The sequence below is a fragment of the Danio rerio genome, chromosome 2, assembly GCF_052040795.2.
Source record: "Danio rerio strain M-AB ecotype USA chromosome 2, GRCz13ab, whole genome shotgun sequence".
Classification (NCBI taxonomy): domain Eukaryota; kingdom Metazoa; phylum Chordata; class Actinopteri; order Cypriniformes; family Danionidae; genus Danio; species Danio rerio.
Window position 1 is genome coordinate 46,443,061 of NC_141022.1, and position 26,078 is coordinate 46,469,138.

General features: G+C 34.6%; 1 protein-coding gene across 2 annotated transcripts in view; it reads right to left on the reverse strand.

The window, feature by feature from the left end:
- Positions 1–537: 537 nt before the first annotated feature.
- Positions 538–26,078, reverse strand: part of hhla1 (HHLA1 neighbor of OC90) — a 29,654-nt gene continuing 4,113 nt past the window's right edge. For both annotated transcript variants that reach the window (XM_087241261.1, XM_087241260.1), the window contains 14 exons: positions 25,682–25,829; positions 25,539–25,595; positions 21,740–21,820; positions 20,208–20,291; positions 19,994–20,077; positions 19,342–19,425; positions 19,164–19,220; positions 17,339–17,419; positions 17,228–17,257; positions 16,996–17,094; positions 15,961–16,287; positions 9,004–9,199; positions 6,808–6,890; positions 538–2,136 (listed from right to left, as the gene is read on the reverse strand). In XM_087241261.1, the coding sequence (XP_087097387.1) occupies positions 2,093–2,136; positions 6,808–6,890; positions 9,004–9,199; positions 15,961–16,287; positions 16,996–17,094; positions 17,228–17,257; positions 17,339–17,419; positions 19,164–19,220; positions 19,342–19,425; positions 19,994–20,077; positions 20,208–20,291; positions 21,740–21,820; positions 25,539–25,595; positions 25,682–25,775 (1,401 nt within the window). In that variant the 5' untranslated portion in view covers positions 25,776–25,829 and the 3' untranslated portion in view covers positions 538–2,092. The remainder of the gene's footprint in view (positions 2,137–6,807; positions 6,891–9,003; positions 9,200–15,960; positions 16,288–16,995; positions 17,095–17,227; positions 17,258–17,338; positions 17,420–19,163; positions 19,221–19,341; positions 19,426–19,993; positions 20,078–20,207; positions 20,292–21,739; positions 21,821–25,538; positions 25,596–25,681; positions 25,830–26,078) is intronic.

The window sequence follows — 26,078 nt, forward strand, 5'->3', positions numbered from 1 at the left end:
AATTTGCGCCTGAACTTAGTGCGATGCACCATTAGGTAAAAGAACAACCTGTGTAGCTTCTCTGTCGCAGATCCATCGTTTAAACCATGTTAGTTATAACATAAAACACCCACAATGATGCTTTAAATGGGGTGGAGTAACAACTTCTTTAGAGAAGAACCTCATCATTTCTTTCTGTAAACTATATTGTTTTACACGCTCACGCATTTAAAAAAAATTTCAATATCAGTTTTAGTAAAAACATGCACTCGTTTTTCATATTAATTGAAATATATGTAAACAGCACATATAGGGCCTAATATTTCCTTTACAAATATTATTGAGAACATTACATATTCTAAAACATAAAATCATTTACAAAAGCTAACACACATTCTAATCTTATATATAAATCATTTAAATAAGTAAATAATGAGGCAATTTATTAAGATATGGAATGCAATATTTATTAATTATAAGGAAATGAAGAAAATTATACTTTAATAATAATATTAATAATATTAATGATGATGATGATGATGATGATGATGATTAAGTAGGATATATTTTTTTATTTTTTACTTTTACAATTTGACACATGCTAACCACTGCAGAAACGTTCTAACCAAAAGGCCCATGTCATATACAGCAGGGGTTCCTGAACTTTTCAGCCCGCGACCCCCAAAAATAACAATGCTAGTGACTTGTGTCCCCCAATATCCTCTGAGATGGTAATAAATATATAAACCTTGCACACAATGGCGCAAACAATAGGCCCAAGTCTATTCATCATTTAAACCTGAGTGCCGTAAAGATGCCAGAAAGTTTAACCTGGTGCCATAATGTCAATGTGCTGCATCTAACACAATTTTTTATGAGGTTAATATAACGTCTATCACCCTAGTAGTCCCAAAAAAATAAAAAAATAAATCAAACGGTTTATGGCTTCTTTTTTGCATTCTGTTTTTTATTACCTTCAATGTTATTTCGTCTGTAGTTTATTAATAAAAAAAATGGTAACTTTAATAGTTTAATAAAATGAATTTGATTTTTGGAAATCACCAAGAAATCACCCCTGCTGGTCTCACTAACACCACTTCCAGCAGCAACCTATAGCTTTACCATGTGGTCTCCCATCCAGATACATATCGGGCACAGCCCTGCTTAGCCTCAGTGGGCGACAGTTTGAGAGCTACAGAGAGCTAGCTGCTGGCTCAGAGCTAGCTGTCAGCTCAACATGTACTGTATGTCTGAAATGTGTATTTTCTGTTTACATGTATTAGCACATTGGAGTTAAGGTTCAGTGAAGCTTTAGACGGTTTTATAATGTTTTTTGAAGTTGCTACTATGTTTCAGCATGCTGCTTGTGTGTTTAAAAAAATAGCAGGATAAATGGATATGAAGATAGATAAAACTGTTTTATTTGCCTTCTAAATCGTAAACATCTTAGAGGCATATTATATACATGTGTGATGGGTAGAATGTTTGTAATGTGATTTAACATAGTGCTAATGTTTTACCACAATGCTACCATGTTTATTAGGTTGATAGTGTTTACATATATTAGCATATTGGTGTTGAGGTTCAGTGAAGCTTCTAGCTTCAGTTTCTAGCGTGTTTTATCGAGCTGCTACTGTTTCAGCATGTTGCTAGCATGATTGCTAGGATGGATGGATGGATGGATGGATGGATGGATGGATGGATGGATGGATGGATGGATGGATGGATGGATGGATGGATGGATGGATGGATGGATGGATGGATGGATAGATAGATAGATAGATAGATAGATAGATAGATAGATAGATAGATAGATAGATAGATAGATAGATAGATAGATAGATAGATAGATAGATAGATAGATAGATAGATAGACTGATTGATTGATTTGACTTGAGTTTTTTATATAATTTAATTGCTTGTAGTGTAGTTCCAAATGAAAAATCTGGCATAGGTAAATATGTTTGGTTTTATTCATGTTCATAGAGAAAGTAAAATCTGGACACTACAGATTTACACACTGCTCAGATTCACTGGGGTGTTTTACAGAGCTGTTTCTCTCACACATACATAAACACACACGCTCTTCAGTTCAGATGTCTGTCACCTCGACTTACATCTTCACACACATTCTTGCCAGACATTTCTGCTTCAGATCTGAGAGAGAAAGAGAAAGAAAAGGCTTCAAAACAAACTGAAACTTAACCAGGCAGCAATGTGATTAAATATCGTGTATGAATACATAAATGTTAATTATAGGCTATAATTATATGAATATAAAATATGTTTTGGTAAAATAGGTGTATAGTATGCTTTTGCTATGGAGACGCGATTAGGTTTCGTGTAAAGGTTTAATTATTTTGTAAATAAAGAATGATTTATTTTCATATGCTGTATGAAGTTAAAAGATGCAATGTGATCATATATATATATATATACAAATAATAACTTGAGTTTGATCATTTGGGATCAGAAGTGGCTTAAATGAAAGGAAAATACCTCTAGATTATGCTTATTTTACCAAAATAAAATACTGCAAAGAATTTAATGGCAACGAAATCGTTTTTGCAGGACTACCTGAGTTTATCAAGATTCTTTGAATTCATCTTCAATACCTCCTCCTTTATCTTACCCCAGACATGCTTAATAATGTTCATGTCTGGTGAATAGGCTGGCCAATCCTGGAGCACCTTGACCTTCTTTGCTTTTTATGAACTTAGATGTGGAGGCAGAAGTATGAGAAGGAGCTCAATCCTGCTGAAGAATTTACCCTCTCCTGTGGTTTCTAATGTAATGGGCAGTACAAATATCTTGATACCTCAGGTTGTTGATGTTGTCATCCCGCTTGAGATCTCTCGCATGCCCCCATATTGAATGAAACCCTAAACCATGATTTTTCCTTCACCAAACTTGACTGATTTCTGTGAGAACCTTGAGTTCATGCAGGCTCCAGTATGCCTTCTGCAGTATTTGTAATGATTGGGATGCAGTTCAGGAGATGGGTCATCGGAAATATCTACCTTCTGCCATTTTTCCAAATAATCAACTAGAAGTCAAGTTATTATTGGTTGCTCTTACAACTGCGATCAACGAAAAGACTTTTGTCAGGTAGTGTACATTATAATACATTACATTTGTTCCCTTACTTTAAACACAAGCCTGCTGGATATTCTGAAATTTAAATATAACTATTTAATTGTAGTGTGTACAAGAATTATATTAGAATTTTAAATAAATATTTTATAATTTCTGTTGGTAAATCATACACCATTATAATGATTCTCAGTATGATACAGTTTTTCTTTTTAATTAAATTTTTTTTTATAACATGGACATTTTTCTAGGTGACTCTCTTTAACTGTCCACTAGCAAAGTGTTTTTCCAATATATGTTAAATTATCATAAATATTAGCCAATATCTTACAGATGCCTAAAGGATTAAAAGGAGAATAAAAAATTAAGATGGAAGTAAACTTTGAACTCTTAACGTTAAGTCAGGTTTCCCACTATTAATTAAATTCATCTGTCAGAATTGTGAGTTTATATGGGACCTTGCAAATTTCTTGCCATTCTAAGTTTACATATAACAATTCAGATTTTTTTTTAGACATAAACAATTGCTAAACAATCTCTTAAACTAAAAAACTGCTAGACTGCTACTTACTAGCAACAGTGGGATATAAATTTGCAATTCTGAGAAGAAAGTGATTATTGCTGTTATTTATTAGGGGCCAAGCACCGAAGGTACAAAGGCATCATCGTGATTTGAAATTTGGCATATGGATAGAGGACATGTAATTCTTCAAATGGACCAAATTTGGACCCTGTAAGTCATACTCTCTAGCGCCACCACTTGTCCAAAGTTGCAATTTTGAAATGTTTATAAATTTTAAACCATGGGTGGCAAAATCAAAATTCTTTTTTCCTTGATTTGTTGGCTTATGCCAATTCAAATTGACACCAAATAAAAAAAAATGTATAGTTAAGTTTTTTTTCTAAAATTAAGAGTTTGTAAAACCTACTTTTTCGAACTCATCCTACAAGGTTAGTCCAATTGTCACCAATATTTAACCAGATCATCTTGGCACAAAGATGATCGTCATTTTGATTTTGTTCAAAAGCTCCTCCTAGGCCATTGGTCCAATTTTCACCAAATTTGAGTCACGTGATATTCAGATGATGTTGACAAAGAGTTAGCAGTTTTGGCAATACGGTTATTGTTTACTGCACAACAAATATGCTGGTACAATGGCAAACTGCATCTGAGGCTGTAACTCTACAATGTTTATACATATTGACAAAACTTAATGTATGTAATTGTCCCCTCACACTGACCACATCACATACATATAGTAACAGCACCACCTACTGGTCAAGAGTTATAAACCAATAAATTTTTGACATGCTTATGTTTTTGCTTACATTACCAGTTAAATGAACTTTAAATGTATTCAAAAATCATTGTGTTACTTGATATGGTGTTCTCTGTAGAGCTTGCTGCTCATGGCCTCTGGATTGCTTGGCCCAGCTATTGCTGCTTGCAGCTATATTTATTATTATTATTATTATTATTGTTATTCAGTCACAGAATCAAGCTTTCATCATTTCCAATATGAACCCTCACTCACTAACTCGCTTACTTTCTTTCAGCTTAGTCTCTGATTTATCACAACAGTGGAATGAACCGCCAATTATATGTTTTATCCAGCAGATGCTTTTCAAGCCACACTTATAAGAGCCCTAATGCAATAATCAGAAAGTCCTGCAATTTCAGTTCATGTCTGCTCTTGGCTAACTTGTGCCATTTCAGTGCTTTTCTGCTTCATCAGCTCATGTCCGACTTCACACAATTATAGCTGAGGATGCTTGTGTGGTCAGCAAACAAGGAGCCGCATGTGGCCTTAAATGACTGGAGATTCTCAAGAACTAACCAAACACGATCAACAGTCTCAGACGGTTCAGTTCACCGCTGGAGACGCTCTAATCAGGTGTCTGTCTGCAACCTGTTTCATCTTCTGTCTCTGTCCAGCACAACACAACACACTCTTCACCATCATTAAAACTGACCCTAGACATCATTAGTCTGGTAGGAAGAGGGTTTAAATGGGATCACATACACACAAGTATACACACACAAACACGCATGCAGATCATTTAATGAGCTGACCTGTGTGTGTGTGTGTGTGTTTGAGATGGAATAATAAAGCGGATCTTACGCTTTTAACCGCAGACTGACATAACTCTAAATAGTCCAGAATAATCACCTCAGAGGGGTGACACCGTGGCACAGAGATTAGCACTGTCACCTCACAGCTAGTCGCTGAGCAGGTCGCGAGTTAGAGTCCAGGCTGGGTTAGTTGGCATTTCTGTGTGGAGTTTGCATGTTCTCCTAGTGTGTGCATGGGTTTCCTCTTATTGCTCCGCTTTCCGCCACAGTCCAAAGACATGCGCTATAGGTGAATTGAATAAACGAAAGAATTGACTGTAGTGCATGAGTGTAAATGAGTGTGTTTGGATGTTTCTCAGTACTGGGTTGCAGCTGGAAGGGCATCCGCTGTGTAAAACATATGGTGGATAAGTTGGCTGTTGATTCCGCTGTGGTGACCCCTGATGAATAAAGTGACTAAGCCGAAAGAAATGAATGAAGATATTATCAATAAAGATAAATAACTTTTTTTTAATCGTTTAATGCTATATATCGTCTGTAGTAATATTGTGAACTATATTTTCTATTTTTTATTCTAAGTTTTAATTTAAGTTTAAGGGTGCTTTCACACCTGTGAATCGATTCAGTTGTTCCGAAACAGAGATTACAATTGTTACATTGTTGCTCTTTGCTCTTGGAGCGGTTCGCTTTCACACTGCAAAGTTTCTAATCGGACCAAAAGAGCTAAAACAAGTCACGTGCGAGTAAACTCTCCTCACATTGGTCAGAGTGTCAGGGTTTATTTTGCAGCGTCCCGCTGAGCTGTCAGGATAGGTGGTGGTTTGGTGGTGATTGACAGGGTGTGCGCGCGCGACGTGTCTGAGGAGAGATGCGGTGGGGAGGGGTGAGAAGGGTGCGCGACGGTGCCTATTTGAGGACCAGGAGGGAGACGCGAGATTACCGGGAGATCATCACTCGTTTGCGGGCATCCGGAGACTCGCGAAACTTCCCGCCCTACTCATAATTCTCTCTTCATATGGCCGTATACCTATTACATATCCATAAAACACAGTGATATAACCGCGCTCGGATCGGATCGCTTTCTCACTGCAATCGAACCGCTCCAGGGTTTGTTTCAATCGAGCCGAGACCACCTCATTCAAGCGATCTCGGAGCGATTACTTTGGCGCGGAACAGAGCGCGATTGCCCTGTTCACATATGCCAAACGAACCGGGCTAACTGGGCAAACGAGATACGTTCCGAAACAAAAGTGTATGCTTGAAAAAAAAAAAAAAAACTGTTAACCTTCATAACAACTTCTCAGTTTGTTATTTAATTAAAATGTACAATAATAAAGCATGGTAACATTCAAAACGTTTTCCATATAAGAAGATTAGCTGTGGATCCAAAAATTTTCATGGTTTTATGTAAAAAAATATTAAGTTATCATGCTGGTTTTGGATGCATTTTGAGGGTTAAATTAAGCATAAAGGACTTTCAATAATTGGAACTTCTCTCTGTTATTGCTAATGATTTGAATGGACTTTTAGAGTTAGATGAATGTTTTGTACTGTATATGTGATGAATGTTTTATACTGTATGTATGTAATAGGGTTATTAAATCATTATTATATCATTTGTTTCCTGTCAGTATTAGATTGGTTGATGTTGTGTAACTCACTTCTGGAAAAGGTGATTCTCCTCATCCGACCGCAGACTTCTGCAGTATGTCTCTCATACCATCGGTGACTGTCCACACAGTATCTATTGAACACAAACAAAACATTATTAATACAATACTACTGAATGCAGGCAGGCCTGTAGCCAGGGCGATTCGGGTGGTTCGGAAGACCCGTCCCTCACTGACAAAAGTTCAGAATTTGTTCCATGAGATCATTTGTCCTATTTTGACTGCAATGTCACTATAAATAGTGAAAATAATCCATTGAAAAAGGCTTTAAGACCAAGGGAAACACTCTGTTAGCTGTTGCTTCAGCTAATCAGTTTTGCCAAATGCTAACAATTTGTTTTCATGAGTTCAACATGCAGCTGTGCAAGAAAACATACAACCTGACGTAAGAGAAGTCATCTTTCACCACTGTATTGTTTTTAAACAGAGAAAACATTCATCTTGGATCTTATTTTTGAAACAAAATTTGACCAATAAAAAGCACAAAAAGCAGCCATTATTAAAATTAATTTTCAGCTATTTGGCTATTGTTGTTATTCAGGAATTTTCAAATGTACTTTTTTTGTTTTTACGAGAGGAGGCTAGAAAAACTGTGAAGATCTACATTATTATTATAATTATGTTTTAACTACTTTTTTATTGAAATGGCCAAATTCTGATTTCTGAAAGTTGAATGTGCTGCCAGGTTGTTATTTGCCTAATAAATGACAATAGGCTACAGTTTTTCATTTAAACCTTTAACAGATTAATGTGTTATTTTATGATTTGTTATGTAATAAATTGTGCTTTAAAAATAAGTATTTGGTCATATTTCTTTATTCTAAATCTTTAGGAAATTTTGGTAGAGCCTACATCAAAAAGTGTGGTTATGATTACCATCTGTCAAGTTCAGCTAAAAACAATGCCTAAAATGGCAATAAAATGCTAAATTTAAATGTTATAATTAAAATGAGGTGTATAACTGCAAAAAGGTCTAACTTTTGAGAAAAAAGAACCACCCCTTTTATCAGGCTGGCTACAGCCCTGTGCACAATTACAGTCTAACACTCTCAAGCTACTCATTTCATAAACAAACCTGGGTAATTAACATACGCTGTAAAAATATACATCAATTAACATTTTCTGTAGTTTGTGATTCTCAGGTGTTTTCCATATACAGTATTTATATAATACTTTTGCAATTCTGTGGGGGAACTGTGGGGAAAAGCAGAGCACCCGGAGGAAACCCACACCAACATGGGGAGAACATGCAAACTCCACACAGAAATGCCAACTGACCCAGCCGAGACTCGAACTAGTGACCTTCTTGCTGAGAGGCAACAGGGCTACCCACTGCGCCACCGCGCCACCCATAAATGAAAATTCATTCATTTATTCATTCATCCATTCTCTTTTCGGCTTAGTGCCTTTATTAATCTGGGGTCACTGCCAACTTATCCAGCATATGTTTTACAGCGAATGGCCTTCCAGCTGCAACCCATTACCGGGAAACATCCATTCACACTCATTCACACACAATACACTACGGTCAATTTTATCATTTCCAATTCACCTGCACCGCATTGGATTTGTGGGGGGAAATCGGAGCACCTGGAGGAAACCAACGGAAACATGGGGAGAACATGCTAACTCCGCACAGAAATGCCAACTGACCCAGCCGAGGCTCGAACCATCAACCTTCTAGCTGTGAGGCAACAGTGCTACCCACTGCCAGTTGGCAGTTCATTCTGCTGTGGTGATCCCAGATCAATAATGGGATTAAGCCGAAAAGAAAATGAATGAATAAATGAATGAATGAATGAATATTTAAGGCATGGGCGACACTGTGGCTCAGTAGTTAGCTGGGTCAGTTGGCGTTTCTGTTTGGAGTTTGCATGTTCTCCCTGTGTTCTCGTGGGTTCATTCCCCTGTGGCAACCCCTGATGAATAAAGTTACTAAGTCGAAGGAAAATGAATGACTTAATGAATTTAACGCAAGTGTATTCCAAGAAACTGACTTAAAAATGAACAGTAATCCCTTACTTTACCTTTTCAGCTGAAATGTAATTTAATTAAAGTACCTAGTTACTTTGTAACTAATTATACCCAACACAGCTTTGCGAGTCTTCTGTAAAATGCATGTGCATTATTCCTGCCTGCTGTGTATGTCCTGCTGGGGGTGTAAACAGCTGTGGTGCAGTGCCGTACCGCTGTAAAGCTGCTGCTCGGTGGCTGAATCCTCTGCACACACACTGAGAGTAAAACTTGCACAGCTCAAACACACACGGCTGCAGCTTCACCGAGCTGATGGTCGCTCTGCCCCACGACAGCTCCTCTTCGGGGGTCTCCTTTAGGTCCTCTTTCTCACTTTCTTGATGAAGCAGCTCTCTTCTCCATGGGCATCCTGTCACAAGAAATAATATCATCACAAAAAAGACTGAGGGACAGAAAGTGCTGCGAGTACCAAAAGATGAAAGAACGCAGAAAGATGAAAGAATGTCATGTATTTTTGAAGAGGAACATTTTTGCAGCATGTTGATAGATAAAGGAAAGTGTGTCCTTGTTCTGCTGGTTGTATGTGATAATTAGATTTTTTATGTGAATATTTTATTCATCATTATTTGCAGAGAATGTAAGCCATTTGCTGACTCGCCAGAGAGATGCCATTAAAGTAAAGCTTGCTCTGCTTTTAAAACGCTTCCTACTGTTTGAGCTTTGCAATTCTATCAATTTTCTTTGTAGAATTTTCTTTTAGGATGCCATATCATGATGTCAGTTAAAAAAAAGTTATTTTTTTAAATAATTCATACAACTTGAATAATTAAAATTAATTACAATTATTTATAAATATATAAAATAATAATGACACAAGAATATAAATATTTTGGAGAATTATCTTCTGGGTTGCCATATGATGATGTTAGTATAAATGTTTAGAGAAAAAAAATGAAATTAACTTTTAATAATTCATGCATAATTTTAATAAAAAAAGAATAACAGAAATACTATTCTAAAATAATTATGAAATAAGAATAACAAAAGAATATAAATAATTTAGGGAATTTTCTATTGGGATGCCATATTAGACCTCAGTGGAAACGTTTGGAGAAAAAATCTTTAAATACATCATACATCCTTTTAATAAAATAAGATAATGACATGTGTAATTCTAAAATAATTATAAAAGGCAATCCTCTACAGACGTCAGTGGAAATTTTTAGAGAAAAGGCATAATAATTATTTTGTTTTTAATTAACTCATACTTAATTCATTTTACATAATAATTCATTTTACAAACTTAATTTAAATTAAACAAGAAAGAAAGAAATGAAAGTAAATGAAACATTTTTGGGATGCCATATCAGACCTTAGTGGAAACGTTTGGAGAAATAAAAACAGTAAATATTTTTTAAAAATAATTCATTTATAATTTTGATAAAATACAATAATGACATAAATACTATTCTAAAATAATTTTAAATTAATAATAACACAGGAATGTAAATAATTTTGGTGATTTTTCTTTTCAATTGTATTTTATTCTAAAATAATTATGACTATAAAAATATATATGATAAAACGCTCATTTCTTTTGGGATGCCATATCAGATGTCAGTGAAAAGGTTTGGAGAAATAAAAAAAATGAAATAAATTTTGGAATAATTCATAAATAATTGTAATAAAATACAATAATGACAATCGGATTTTCTATAATAATTATATAATAATAATAATAATAATAATAATAATAATAATAATAATAATAATAATAATAATAATATTAATAATAATAATAATAATAATAATAATAACAATAACACAATAATATAAATTATTTGGGGGATTGTTTTTTTTTTTTTTTAAGATGCCATATTAGATGTCTGTGGAAATGTTTAGAAAAGAGACTTAATAGGCTAAATAAAATAGATTATAATAATTGATACATAATTTGAATAAAACAAATTCTACAATTATAAAATAATCATAATTTATATAGAAATATATATTAACACAAGAATATGAATAATTTGGGGGATTTTCTTTTGGGATGCCAAATCAGTTGTCAGTGGAACTGTCGAGGGAAATAAAAAAAATTTTAATACTTTTTTAAATAATTCATACATATTTTAATATAATAAAATAATGACATTGATGCAATTTTAAAATAATTATAAAATAATAATAACACAAGAATGATTATAAAAAATACATATTAAAGCAAGAATATGAATATTTTTAGGGATTTTTGGGATGCCATATCATGATGTCTATGAAAAAGTTTAGAGAAAAGGCATAAAAACTGCTAAATTATTTTTTTTAATAGTTTATACGTCATTTGAATAAAATTAATTCTACAATACTAAAATAATTATAAAAATATATATTAAAACAAGAATATAAATAATTTGGGGGGATTTTCTTTTGGGATGCCATATCAGTTGTCAGTGGAAATGTTTAATGAAATAGCGTTAAAAAAAATAAAAAATAACAACTGTTTAACCTATTTAAAGCATTAAAATTAGCATACATCTCACAAATGTCAAGTAAAACTATCCAATAATATAAGAAAAGTATATTCCTATAGGCTGAAATAAACAATTAATTGGATTGACAGAAAATACATTTTAAGGTAAGCGGCACAAACAATTTATATGTTATAATTTAAACAGATTAAACTGAGTAATGTTCAATTTCATTTATTTGTTTAAATTCAGCCCATATAGATTGTTTGCAACCACTTACCTTAGAAAAATTGAGTAAATACAATAACTTTTTTCAGTTTACCTGCATGTGAACAGAGTAAACATGTCATGTACTACTGAGTTCAAATAACGACAGATACATCCAGTTACTGTATGTAAATCATGATTTTGTCAATTGAGACCATAAATTGAGACTGGTGAATCATAATAGCTGCGTCTGTGTATGTTCATTTGCATTAGCTTGTAGTGCCATCTAGTGGCTAAATCTGTATTTATGTGTCAGATTAAATGTCCACTCGAGGGTCGATGAGGGCTCTCATTGTCTCTCCATGTCTTCCGCTGTGAATGAGGGCACCTGTATGGAGAGCTGTTGACATGGGCAGCAGGTAAAAGCCTCTCAGATGTGTGTGATTCACGTCTCTCTCTCTCTTTCTCTCTCGCTCTCATATAACGTTATGCGGTGACCGCTGTGTTCTGAGTCTGACTCGATGAGACAGACGCAAGTGTGTATATATTGATTTTTAATGTGCTTTTAACCTTGCCTGACCCCGCCAAATCACAACAATCTCCCGGGAAAATAATGGAGCGTTGCTATGGACACTATCAGCAGCTCCGTACTGACTCCATTCAAATCAAATCATTGGCATGGCAACAATAAAATTAACCCTGCCCGGGCACCGCTGTGCCGCCGCAGCCGCTTGAACAGAAGAAAAGGTCACGAGATGTCACATTCCAGCGTGTGCGCGTCAGCTAGTCATTTGAATAGATATCTTTATTTAAACAACGGAACATTATTTTTGTTTCTGATCTTTTTAATAGCAACGGGGATCTTTTAACTTACGAGAGTTTTATAAATATTAATCAATTCCATGTCCGTTATATGGAATTTAAGTCAATTAAGGCTATACAGATTACTATGTCTGATGAAAGCAGGTCTAGTTAGAAAGCACGTTCCAAACAATTGTCACAGCTTTGGAGGAAAATCTATTTTTAGTAAAGACTTCAATAATAAGTTCATACCCCAAGTATCCCATTTACATAGGGGAGAGCAGGGAACAAAGTAACACCTTTTGGTATTGGTCAAATAATGAACAAAGTAATGGGGTTAGACAAACCACATTTTATTTATTTTTTTACCAATAACACACAAGCCTCTCCTACAAATGAGCACTGAAAATATGATCACCGGACTTATGGTTCCTGTATTGCCAAAAGTGCCAGGAGTAAAAATGCTATTATTTACCCCACCTGCGGGGCATGTTGTAACAGACAGGGGGTTAGTTAGTAGCATGCTTACAAAGGCAGATTTCACACAGTTCATTTAATTTTTTTTACTCTAAAACAATAGCTATCTTTTCTGAGTAATTGGCTCATTTCTTTTTTATTCTACATAGCACAGTTTACAGACGCCAGCCTGGTGAAAGGGGTGGTTCTGTTTTCCTCAAAAAATTGACCTTCTTGCAATTATACGCCTCATTTTCTATTTAATTATAAAATTTAAATCTTGTATCTTAGTGATATTTTAAGCACTGTTCTGAATTAGATTGTCAAATGGCAATCATAACCACACTTTTTTTATATTTTAGCCAAAATAGTATTCAAATAAATTTTAATATGGGCACTTTTGGTGCTTCACACCTTTTTATTGGTCATTTTTTGTTTGAATAAGAGCCAAGATTTACAATAAAAGTTTCTTGAAAAATGGTTTCTTCATTTAAAAACAATACAGTTGCGAAATATGACTTCTCATACTTCAAATTGTATGTTTTCCTGCACAGCTGGATGTTGGAGTCATGTAAAATAATTGTTTGCATTGGCCAAAACTGATTAGCTGAAGTGACTCCGAAGCGACAGCTAACTGAGGATTCTGCTTAGTCTTAAGGCCTTTTCGATGGGTCATTTTCACTATGATGATCAAAATAAGACATATAAGCTCATATAAGCTCAATGTCATGTATAAGTGAGGGGTGGGTCTTGCAAACCACCCGACCCGACAATATTTACCCATGTAATGCACTCTTATCCAAATTTTGCGATGTTATATGATATTTGCACATTTTGTAGGAATGAGTGAAGATATTTGTCACTTGTTTTTTTCATGCGATATATCATCATTGTTTTGGGATGATTTAAGTTCATATTGGTTTTCCAAGGGTTATATGGGTGGTTATTTGCACATTAAGGACATTATTTGTTATTTTGAAAACCAAAAGAAGTCGTTAGAAGCCACTGTAAACTTTCTTATACCTGCTGGGAAATTTTATTCTCAGAAACTGAGGTTCCTTAAAAAAAGTCCAATCTTTATAGACTTCCTATGTGAAATAGAACATTTAATTAAATCACTTAGATTAACTGAAAATAAGAAATGTGCTTCTTTCTTGAGCAGATATGTTGAGATCTTTCATGCTACTTGAATATTCAAAATTTATTTATTTATTTATTTATTTATTATTTATTGCATTATTTCTCTTAACTTTTTATGCTTTTTTAGGTTTTCCTCTTTATCTTGTGTTTCTAATGTAATTATTGTGTAAAATAACTATCATCTTTTACAGTATTCTAAGTTGTATAATACAGTTTCTTGTAATTAATAAAACAAAACAAAAAACACAAAAACAATTATTTAAACAACAAAAATAACAGTGCATATTGTTCTTACTGTGTTGAAGCTTAATATATTTAGTAAACGTTTTTAATTATATCACTGTTTTGATACATCAGATTGTTTTCTTTTCACATTCCTTACTGGATATATTGTTTAAAAGTGACATCAGATGTCCATTTTACACAAGGTGGAATTTCGGAACTATTGCTGTCTATGGAGGGTCAGAGAGCTCTCGGATTTTATCTAAAAGGTTGTCATTTTTGTTCCCAAGAATGAAGGCAATTGGGTCTCTGTAGTGTCTGTAATGTAAAAATCACAAAAACCTGCATTGTTTGTTTTTTGCCACTAGAGGGCCCTGTGGAACTAAAGGCAGATTCTATAGGTGAGAGCAGGGAAGAAAATAACATTTTTCATAAATTTTAAAAGATAATGTATTTAGCAGAACAATTTTTTTTTGCCGTGGTTACTAACTCACAACAGTGGTCTATCAAAATCAGCTGTTATTTTGTATCAATGTTGAACAACTGCAATTTAACTTCACTTTAAACAAATGATTAACTAAACGTATTGGCTTCATTTGGTTTATTTTAAATATATCTCACTATGACCTTGATAATATTCACTGCAAACATATTTGTCCTTTATTTTTGCAAAAAAAAATTAAACTGCATTTTCATATTAAATTTCAGTTCAATTTAACGTTTCAAAAGCAACTCAACAACACAAAATGTTTTTTTTTTTTTTTTACATTTTTAAATATTTTGAAACATTTTGAATACTTTATTAATATTGGCACTATGCATAATTTATTTTTTATAAAACATCTGAATCAAAGCACAGCAAACTCTAATGTGGAAGTGAAACTAAGGTATGCTATTAGCAGTGGGGTATACATGACAGCGTTACTTTCATCAACTCTTTCCATTTAAATTTGATTTACATTTATATGGAAAACCTTAGACACTGCAAAGTTAAGGATGTGTTATTGCACTAAATACCCTATAGATAAATCATTAGTGTGTTGCAGGAAAAGAGAAACGCAACTTGCAATAAGGAAAAAAGAACCGCTACAATACTTACAATAATTTACTTTTTGCTCTTCAAAACAGAAATTTGGAGCTAACTGCGAGACTCAGTCAAGAAATCAGGTTATATTTGGCAACTCTATCATGCTGAATGTGCTGTCAGAGTCTGAAAAGAAAATGTGGTCAGGGCTTTGAGAAAATGGATTTGTTACTTCCGTCCCACGTTGCTTTCGTTTCCGCTCTCCCCTACATAAACAAACTTAGCATTCGGATATACTGTTTACTTATTTGAACATTTTCTAAAATGTGCCATTTCCCATTAATTCTTATGTGTGACAAATTGTACATTGTATACTTTGTATACCCCCAAAACTCATTAAATTAAAAGTGGAAAGTCACAAAGTCTCAAATAACTCCAATAGTTTTCTTTTTAAATGGGTCTATTTTTATCTTCAAGTTTTTTTTTCTTTATTACATCAATTAATAAAAACACTACTTCAAAGATACTGCAACTATTATAAATCAATGCTTCAGAATATTGAATAATTAGTTCATGTTGTTCACTAATGTTCTTAACTAATGTTAACAAACTGAAGCTTACTTACTGTAAATATTTACATGTATAGTTCAAAATAATTCCAACCTGCTTTCCCCCTAAAACTTTCATTATACATAACAGAAAATAGTAAGAGCATCTTAATATTTGTTTCGTTTATCACATTGTTTTATTATTTGCTTTATTTTTGTCCACCTTTTATATTAAGGCCTCATCCCTAGTTTGTGAGTGTGTGTGTTTGTGTTTGTGTATGTTGATGATGATAGTGAGTCTTGCCTGGTTTTTCAGTATGGGATGCTTTAGTGAGCTGCTGGATGCTTGTCGTGGTTCTTCTCAAAGTTGGCTGTGGAAATGTCATGGTCACCCTGGAAGTGATGGTGTGTGTGGTTACAGTGGCTTCAGTCCTGGGTCTGGACTTTGTTGATGTTATAAAATCGGGTGTTGGTTGGCTCGTCCCAGCTGTTGTAAGATCACTAGTGGGTGTGGTTGGCATAGGAGTCGTTGTAGTGGTTTTTACAGTGGCACTAGTTGGAAGAGCTGCTATAGGGGTTGATGATGTCACTGTTGCATCAGTGGTTGTCAATGGTAAGTTGCTAGTTGATACTGTAAAATAATTTAAAAAAACAAGCAATTTGAACCTTTTTGGCATTCAAATTTAATTAACCATGGATTTAAATGACTTTTTACCCCACCTGGATAAAAACAATTTATCCATGCACATTTTTGTAATTGAAAAAAAATCTAAAATTAGCTTATTTTTAGCATGAATTAGCATGTTGCAATTGTGTTTTTGACAATAAAAAAATTAGCCCACTGACAGAGAACAATTTATTAAAATCACAATGTTATGAACGAAAGGTCTCTGTCAGACCAACAATACAAGTTTCTTGAATGTGTGCATACACTTTCTTAACATGCTATCATGTTTTTGCCATAAATAGCATGTTGCTACTAAGCATTGGTATGCTGTTAGCATTTTCCTAGCATGAATTAGCATGAACCAGATCAATGCCACTTAATCAAAGCTCTGTTCCTGCTTCAATACAGAAAAAAAGTTCACAAAAAATGTTTGGAGTTCTCTTACTTTGACACTTCCTCTGATGTTTATCTCTACAAAGAGGTGGATTCTTCTACATTAGTTAAGATATGTTTTTATTCCACTCTTTGTGAAAGTAGTCCATGAAATCAAATAATTTGAACATTGAAAGCTGAAATATTGTGTCAGTCAGATCAGTTAGAAAGGATCAGTACTATAAATCAATATGAATAGTAGAAATGTTCAGATAAGCGTAAAACTTGTAGTTAAGATACCTGTGCTCCTGTGGGCATCTGTACTGGCAGTCCTGTGGGAGTCTGTACTGGCTTTAGGCCATTGCACCAAATCACTGTTGTTTGAAAGGTCATGCCACACTAGTAAAGTAGGAATCTGATTGGTATATTCTCATTCTCACGATACATTTATACACAATTTTTATAAAAAAATGACAAGATAGCTTATAGTGTCTTAGCTGAAAAACAGACACTAATAAATACTTCCACTTACCAAAGGGCAGGAGTGGAAATGTCATATTACCTAAAAGAAATCATGAGAAAAATTACATTTGACCAGTCTTATTCTTCAAAAGAGAAAAGTGTTAGAGAAATAAATATATACCTCTGGCGATTTCCTCTGTGATGGTCTGGTTAAACAGAGGTGTAACAGAGTCCATCTCCCACAGCTTTGACAGATCACTGTCTGAACACAGGTCCTTATATTAGTTTGTCTTGTTTTTCTTACTGCTTTTAATTGCATACACAGTAATTAGCGTATTTTGATTATTTTAATCAATTATTTTCAAATAAAAGATAGTGTAAAGCAGCGGTTCTCAAACTTTTTTCATCAAGTAACATCTCACAAAAAAATTGTCACTCCAAGTACCACCATATGACCAGTGTTGAAATACAGTAGTGTAATAGGCCTAATTAGGCAGCTACAGCTCTGCACAGTTTAAAAATGTGGAAGATTAATTACTATGATTAAGAATATTTATTATTATCAGCAGCCACTTTAAACCTTTTAAATGGTTTAAACATTAACACTGCTGTGCTTATATGTAAAAAACAAACAAAAAAAACAATCAAAATAAAATGTCAACGTTTAAATTGAAATGTGCTTTTAAAAAATCATTAAAATAGTAGGCTACTGTTCTTAAAAGGTAAAAAAAAATCTCCAGTACCTAAATGTAAAGTGTTGACCTAAAGTATCATGTTCATCAAAACCTGGAAATATTGCTTGGACCTCATAAATAAAGGCTATATGTTATCATATTCATATATAAACCATTTTTGATACATTTTTAAATATGTTGCATGTACATATGACATAATGGATCACTCTGCATACCACTAAAAGGCAGCCCGCGTACCACTAGTGGTACAAGTACCACAGTTTGAGAACCACTGGTGTAGAGCATTGCTAATCATAGTTACAGTTTTTCTCAGTCACTTTGGTCCATTTGTTAGATCAGAATTGAAATTCTCAAAACTACCTGTTCGATCTTCACAAGTTGCAAATCCATATATATGATTATGTGCAATTCCCTTCTGTTTTCTACATTATCAATTCTCATTCATTATCAATTAGTACAAACTGAATACCTAGCTGATAACCTGCAAAAGCGTGTCACTTGCTCAAAATGGACAGCTCATTCCTCAAAATCAAGTGCTGATGTCAATGAAAGTGTCAGTGTCATCAAGATGAAAAGTCCTGACATCATTGTTTATGAACAGAATAATCAGATGTCTTTGTCATGTTTTCAATATGACAGTTACTCTGTTAATTTTTTCCAATGCAAAAAAGTCTGATTTTAGTGACACTTTCTCGAAGTGCTCAAGACAGCACTTTATACTATTTGCACAGCCATTTGTGTTCACATTTCTACTTTTGTGTTATTTTTTCTTTGTGCTATGCATTGCTGTCTTTTCTTTTTTGTATCACAATGACATGATCTGTCAACAAATTACAGTACAAACAGCACAAAAAAATCTATCATTACATCAGAGCAGCCCTTCAGAGATCACTGTTAAATTGACAACATGCCTAAGAAATTTGTCTTATCCACACACAATGAGACAATGAATTCTAATTTTGACGCTATACTGACATGTTCATTGACACAGAAAGTTTGTTTTGAGAGATGAGCTAATGATTTTGAGCAAGAGACTGGGTTTTGCAGGTAATCTGTGGTGTTTTGCTATGTGTACGTTTTGTTTTGAGAAATGCACTTACTGCTTTGCAAATTACAATTCTGATCTGGAAAATGTACCAAAGCGACTGAGAAAAACTGTAATACATTTATGCAGTGCGCTCATTTAAAAAAAAAAACTTGTCTTGAGTGAGTTCATATCTATACTGTGCCATTTTTGACTTAATGAAGTAAAAAAAAAAATGGATTCGATTGAAAAAAAAAAGCAGTTTATAAATGAATACTGTCACTCACCTGTCTTTCCAGCCATGACACAGATATAGATGCAGTCAGAGCTGTTCTTCTGACTGACTGAAATAATTATAATAGCACAAACACATAGACAACATGACACTGATATGATATATGAAGAGTGACCAGTAGACCATTACAGTACATTAATGCTAGGGTTTCACATGACACTACTGAGTACCCGAGAGGATGGAGCTGGATTTAAATAGTTCTTGCAGGTAACTGGTGGAATTTCCCATCACATCCAGCAGAATAGCAGTGAAATCTACAAAACACCATAGCGATGCTGGATTAGAATTTGATATTGAATTATTATTTAGAGGTGTTCACATTTGATAGGACAGGACAGTGGAGAGTATTAACAATTTTTTTTGGAAACATAGAAAGAGAGGGGGAAAGGATAACCAAAGGACTAGAAATCGTAGTGCTGCATGTATGTGTCGATTCACTAAACACAAGGCCATTGGAGCCAACTGATACTGAACATTTATTCGAATAATATTTAAATAAATAAACAAATACATTAAAACAACTGAAAGACAAAATATAAATATGAAACAGAAAAGGGCCTGATACTGAGCCCTGAGGTACACCGCTATTAATAGATCATAGATAGATAGATAGATAGATAGATAGATAGATAGATAGATAGATAGATAGATAGATAGATAGATAGATAGATAGATAGATAGATAGATAGATAGATAGATAGATAGATAGATAGATAGATAGATAGATAGATAGATAGATAGGTAGATAGATAGATAGGAAGGCAGGCAGGCAGGCAGACAGACAATCATTTGAATCAAAAAGTATAAAATGAGGTATTTCACCTGTTAGGTCATTGGTCCTGTTTGTCAGACAGTAACAGTATCTCAATGAAAATAAACTGCTCTCAATCTCCTGTACGTTTGAGACTACACAGCCAAACATGTGTACATGACGCACAGATACACACATGCAAACACACACAGAATTACATCATATTTGTGCTATATTGTTGCTGTAGTTACGATGTGATTTGGCTGTGTGGATGAGCATAGTTACTGTTGTAGACCAGAAGCGTGAGCTTTTGGAGAGAGAGGGAACTGTGAGACGTCACACTGAGTAACGAGAAAAGATGCTGGGAACCTGAAACACACACGTAAACAGTTAGTTAGTTAATATACAGTTGAAGTCAGAATTATTAGCCCTCCTGTGATTATTTTTTTCTTTTTTCAAATATTTTTCAAATGATGTTTAACAGAGAAAGGACAATTTCACAGTATTTTCTATAATAAGGGCTTGACATTAACTTTTTTTTTATCACCAGCCTCTCTGCATTTTCCTTAGCCACAATTTTATTGTTGGAAAATAAATTTTAAATGCATAAATTTGACTTTGACAAGCTAAAATGACTTGATTTAGATTTTGGGTTATGTCCACTTGCCTCCTCATTCATTTCACTTTTTGTGTGTGTCGTGTCGTACACTATACTTTTTTTTAACAATCTTTAAAAAATAAAAAAATTAATTAATTGACCTTTAAAAAATAATTATTATCATGTATCTGAAGTATGCACAGTAACCGGTCCTGGCTAAAGGTTCCAGATCACTAGTTAACTATACATAAATGGGGAGTTAATCCCATTAAAGCAATGGTATTGTAAAAAATGATAATTAAACCATATTAACAAAAATAACTGCAAGCTAGAGAAACCAAGTGAAAAACATACTGTAAGTGACAATGAAAGGTTGATCACACGCACACGGTTAACCCGTCGGCCAATTAATAATCTGTTCAAAGAACGGTCAAAGCGAAAGCAACCAGTGCTGCTTACAAAAACACAAATCTGGAGCTCTTGAAAGCAGCAAGACTGTGGTTGCATAACTTTTTTTCCAGTCTATTTAAAGGAGAACCGATCCCACCAGTTGTGTTTGGGTCGTTTTTATTGTCGAACCTTGCTTTTAAAAAACTACAACTTTAAAATGGTTTTCAAACAGCCAAAGTGGCTGGAAGGTCTTGTAGGAGCTTGAGAGCATGTGACTGATTCCTGTGACGCTTCAGGGACAGACGAGTCCTCACTGACGCCCAGTGTTCTTCAGCCTTCAGCGCCTAGACTGCAGCTCTGCACAAGACGTTTGGCCATAGGAGAAGTTGTCATGCCCAGCTGAGCGTGGTTTCTCTCAAGGTTTTTTAATACTTCACTTTCGCCAATTGTTGAAGTTTTTTCCTTGCCGCTGTTGCGACTGGCTTGCATGGTTTGGGACCCGTAGAGATGCGCATGCGGCATCGATAGATTTGCTTGTCAGTGTTTGGACTCTCAGTATTGAATATTGAACTACACTGAACTGAGCTAAACTGAACTGAACTGAACTGAATTATAATTATTGTATTACCATTAACTGAATTATTTTGTTCCCCATGAGGAAAACGGTTCATAAATCAATTAAGTCTTTTTAAGCTGTAAATATGCAGATTGTTTCCTGTGAGTGTTGGAGAAGGGGCATATTATTTACAGCTTTAAAAAAAATATATCATTACGTCTATGGAAAGTCCCTGTAAAGATATCTGTACAAGTGTGTGAGTGTGTGTAATACCTGGTTGTGAAGCGTTGATGAGTGTGTTGACGAGTCCAGTAAGATCTATGGAAGCAGGGTCGATGTGCTCTGCTGGGATCTCTGGGTAAATTGAAGATTACACTCATCTATACATTCCAGCTATCGATCTGCAAAACCATTCTTTACATCCCTGTAAAACATTCCTAAATCACATACACAGAGGCTGAGTCTGTAGAGATACAGTAAACCTCATCACTACAATCGGTTTCTTCATTTCACATTCACCTGATCATTAGGACTAAACGCCTGAGGATCTAAAAGCCTTTCAAATACATGAAGTGATTCGTAAAAACATCCCACACACTTAAAAGCAATTAGTGAAGTTTATTCATAAACTAATTTCGAGAGAATCACATGATTATGGTTGCATTAGCATGTATGATCCACTAACCAGGCCATTCCTAACCCACTATAAAGAGCCAGGGTTTTTCACTACAGTCATCTTCGATTTGAAGAATCCCCCCTTCCACCCCTACCTCTTCACCTTTCCCTCCATAGGGTGGCACGGTGGCCCAGTGGTTAGCACTGTTGCCTCACAGCAAGAACGTCACCGGTTCTAGTCCTTTAACTGGCCAGCGGTCGTTTCTGTGCATAGTTTGCATGTTCTTCCCGTGCTCGCTTGGGTTTTCCCCAGGTCGTCCGGTTTCCTCCCACATTCCAAAAACATGTACAACAAGTGAATTGATCAATCTAAATTTAGCACTACAGTCAATCTCTCATCGTGCAGCATACCTCTTCATAGCATTCATTTTAGTCATCATCAGCTCTTATCAAGGGGGGAGTTATCGAGATCTACCTGAGCCCAAGGCTCCCCTCTCGCCCTGCAAACGGAAGGGAGCCCAGGGCTCTCACCTGGGACAGCATGCCAAACTTGCTTATAATCAATCCTCAGCTAAGTGTGAACTCTTGAAGTGACATTCAGTGCTGGCCTCAAAAGTTCACACTTAGATATTGTTTGACAAATGTTAGCAGGTTTGGCATACTGTCCCGGGAGAGAACCCTGAGCTCAGAGATAATTGAGCCTGGTCGATTGAGCAAGTAAGGGGAGTATGAGATCAGGTAGTTTTCGAGAGCTCCCCGTGGTAAAGGAAGAAAGGGGGAGAAGAAGTAGATGGGGGGTTTCTTTGGAAAACGAAGATAAGGGAGTAGTTTTTTGCTAGGCTACTTATAGTGAGTTTGGATTAATCTGATTGGCTAACTAATGATTGTAGATGAGAGACCAGCTGCAGTCAATCATATCCTCCTGAGACCCAAATAATTTTTTTTCTTTTTTCAGTGATTTCCTACATCCTTTGGGTTAAAAAAAAATCTACAATTTTGATTTTTTACATTTTGTTTTTATTTTTAATTTTATTTTACAGCATGTTCACTGTAATGGACCACAGGACCATTTTAGCTCCAAACGACTGCCACTCAGACAACAAAACTACAGGATATGGCTGTAAAGGGATATTAATGCAATATTTATGTAACAAAATCAAAACAAAAGCCTTTTTTTTTCTTTTTGTATTGAAATTCCTAAAACCGTTTTAGTCTAAAGAAAGCCAAACTACAAAAAAAAAAAAAAAAAGAATTGATGATAATCCAAAACAAATGTAACATAAAAGCGATTTGTCTCTAATTCTCTAATTATCTGATAGTCAGACTCTAAATCAGAGTCTCCCTTAAATATCTTATAAAGAATCCTCTCTGCTTCAGTTCTGCCCCCTACAACATGTAGTCATTAATTACATTAAGATGGTCCTGGTGTCCACTATAGTGAACATTTCAAAAAAAGGATGTATTAAACACAAATTAAACACAAACGAGTTAAAAGCTTTGAAAGCTAAATGTATTGTCCCTGACACTTTAATAAACAAATATATGTAATAATAAAAGTAAAAAAAACATTTAAAAACCTAAATTTTACATGCCTCTCTCGTTCCCCTTTTTTTGTATGTCGGCCATTTTGGATGCAGTGTAAGAAGTGGTTTCTAGCATGCCAGCCAATCAACTGACATATCACTAGAAAGCCCAGGATGTCCTATCAACAGGACTTGACAGAGTAGCTCAAAAAATTCAAAGAAAATTCATGAAAACGCAATGTCCGACACAAGTCAATGGGCCGGGTCTCAGGAGGATATCATGTGCTCCTCTCGAAATTAGTTTGTGAAACTTCACTTAGTTTCAAAGTAATTAGTTACAGTTATTACATTTCTGCTGAACAAGTCAATTGGGATTACTTTTATTTTTAGGTAATTAACTTTCAAAAATGTTTGCTGCTTGTTCAAACTACTTATTTAAAATCAGTTGAAACAACATAATTCTTGAGGTTTTTTAAGGGACAACTTATTTTTTTTATGTTCAATCCACTTAAATTTGTTAAACCTAATAAGTGAATTCCTTCATGTTGTCCCAACACAAATCAATTGTGTGGAACCCTGCATTTTTTACAGTGTACTTAGATACTTTATAATATACTTGACTTAAATACTATAGATTGAACAGTTCTGTATAAATCAATTTTAAAAAGCCGAGTAATTGTTGTTATTTTTGTATATTTTGCAGAAACAAGATTGCATGTATCAAGGCATATGCCTATGTTTATCATGCTGCATATGCTTAAGAAAAAAGTGAATTAAGAAATGAGTCCAAAGTAGGTGTAAATTCAGAGAAGCAGAGTAATTGTGTCCTTTTTTTGTTTTGTTTTGTTTTGTTATTCAGATATTTAGCAGAATAACACACTTTTTCAACTAAAGAAGGTTAGATTTGTGCATAACTTAGAAACAATTAAATGTTTTACAATTTTATGTATGGTCTATTTGAAATTTGGTGTCATTAAATTTAACTTTTTTTTTTTTGTCAGCGCCAGTGGTGTAGTGGTTAGTGCGTTGACACATGCACTTTGGTGCTCATAGCGACCCGAGTTCAATTCCCACCTTATGGTCCTTTGCCGATCCTTCCCTTCTCTATGCTCCCCTTGCTTTACTGTCAACAATCTCTACTGTCCTATCCAGTAAAGGTAAACCCCCCACCCAAAAAATTATTATTAAAAAAAATGAAAAATTGTATTCATTGAAAATTTTAACTTATACATTTAAAATTTCAAGAGTTCACAGTTCCATATTGCTTGATATATTAGCAGGTTTGGTATGCTGTGCCGGGAGAGAACCCTGAGCTCAGAGATAATTAAGCCCATAGATAATTAATCCCGCCTGGTCAATGAGCATGTAAGGGGGTACGAGATCAGGTAGTTCTCGAGAACTCCCCCGGTAAAGGAAGAAAGCGGGAGATGGGGTGAATGGGGTTAAAAAAAAAACAAAGTAAGGGAGTAATGCTATTTTTAGTGAGTTTGGAATAATCCATATACTAATGATTACAGATGAGAGACCAGCCACGATCAATCATATCACATGCTCCTCTCAAGATTAGCTTGTGAAACTGAACTGTAATTCAGTTCAGTCACAATAATTACAAAGTAATTTAAAGTAATTAAATTTTAGTGATGTAATTATTAATTATTGACTTTTTTTGAAGTATCCCCAACACTAGTGACCAAATTTTCTTTTTTGTTTAATGTACCAAAATTTGTAAAAGCAATCAACTTAATCAATTTGTGTTGGGACTACATTAAGGAATTATGTGGAACCCTGCATTTTTGACAGCGTAACTTGTAACTGTTAAGTTCATTTACTTAATTATTTTCAGACGAGTTTAACAACTTTTTAATGTAAAGCCAACTAATCACTTTTAGCACGGTGTGTGTTTGGTTGATGATTAGTTTTCTCTGATTGGTTACCTGTGGACACCAGGAGCTCTCGTTTCTCGGTTTGCATCGACTGGCCTTGTCTTGGAACTGAAAAAAAAAGCAGCATTGTTCAGCTTTCGACTAGCTGTTACAATAATGCAAACTTTGTCTTTTTGAATTCTTCAGTGACCAACCTTGTGTATGAATAAGAAACAGAGATAAAGTGACAGCGCAGATTCTGATGCTAATCCAGTGATTGAGTTCAGCCATTCTGTGAACTATGCCCATTTATCACAACAAAACATTCATAGGATGAACACCATCAGCAGCTGTTCTTTGCACCTGAAGAAATGACATATACAGTAGATTAGGGAGTAATGAAAACATAAATGCGGAGCTGGCATTGCACTGCCCTCTACAGTACAGTACACGTCGGCTATCTTGTGGTCCATTTTTATCTATAGTTAATAAAAACATGCTTTTTTTAAATGCATGAACATATTGTCACTTTCAGAAATAATTGAATCTGCTTTGTTTGGTATTTAAAGAACCAGCACTTAGCGTTGTCTAATACCAAAATTCAGCAAATCT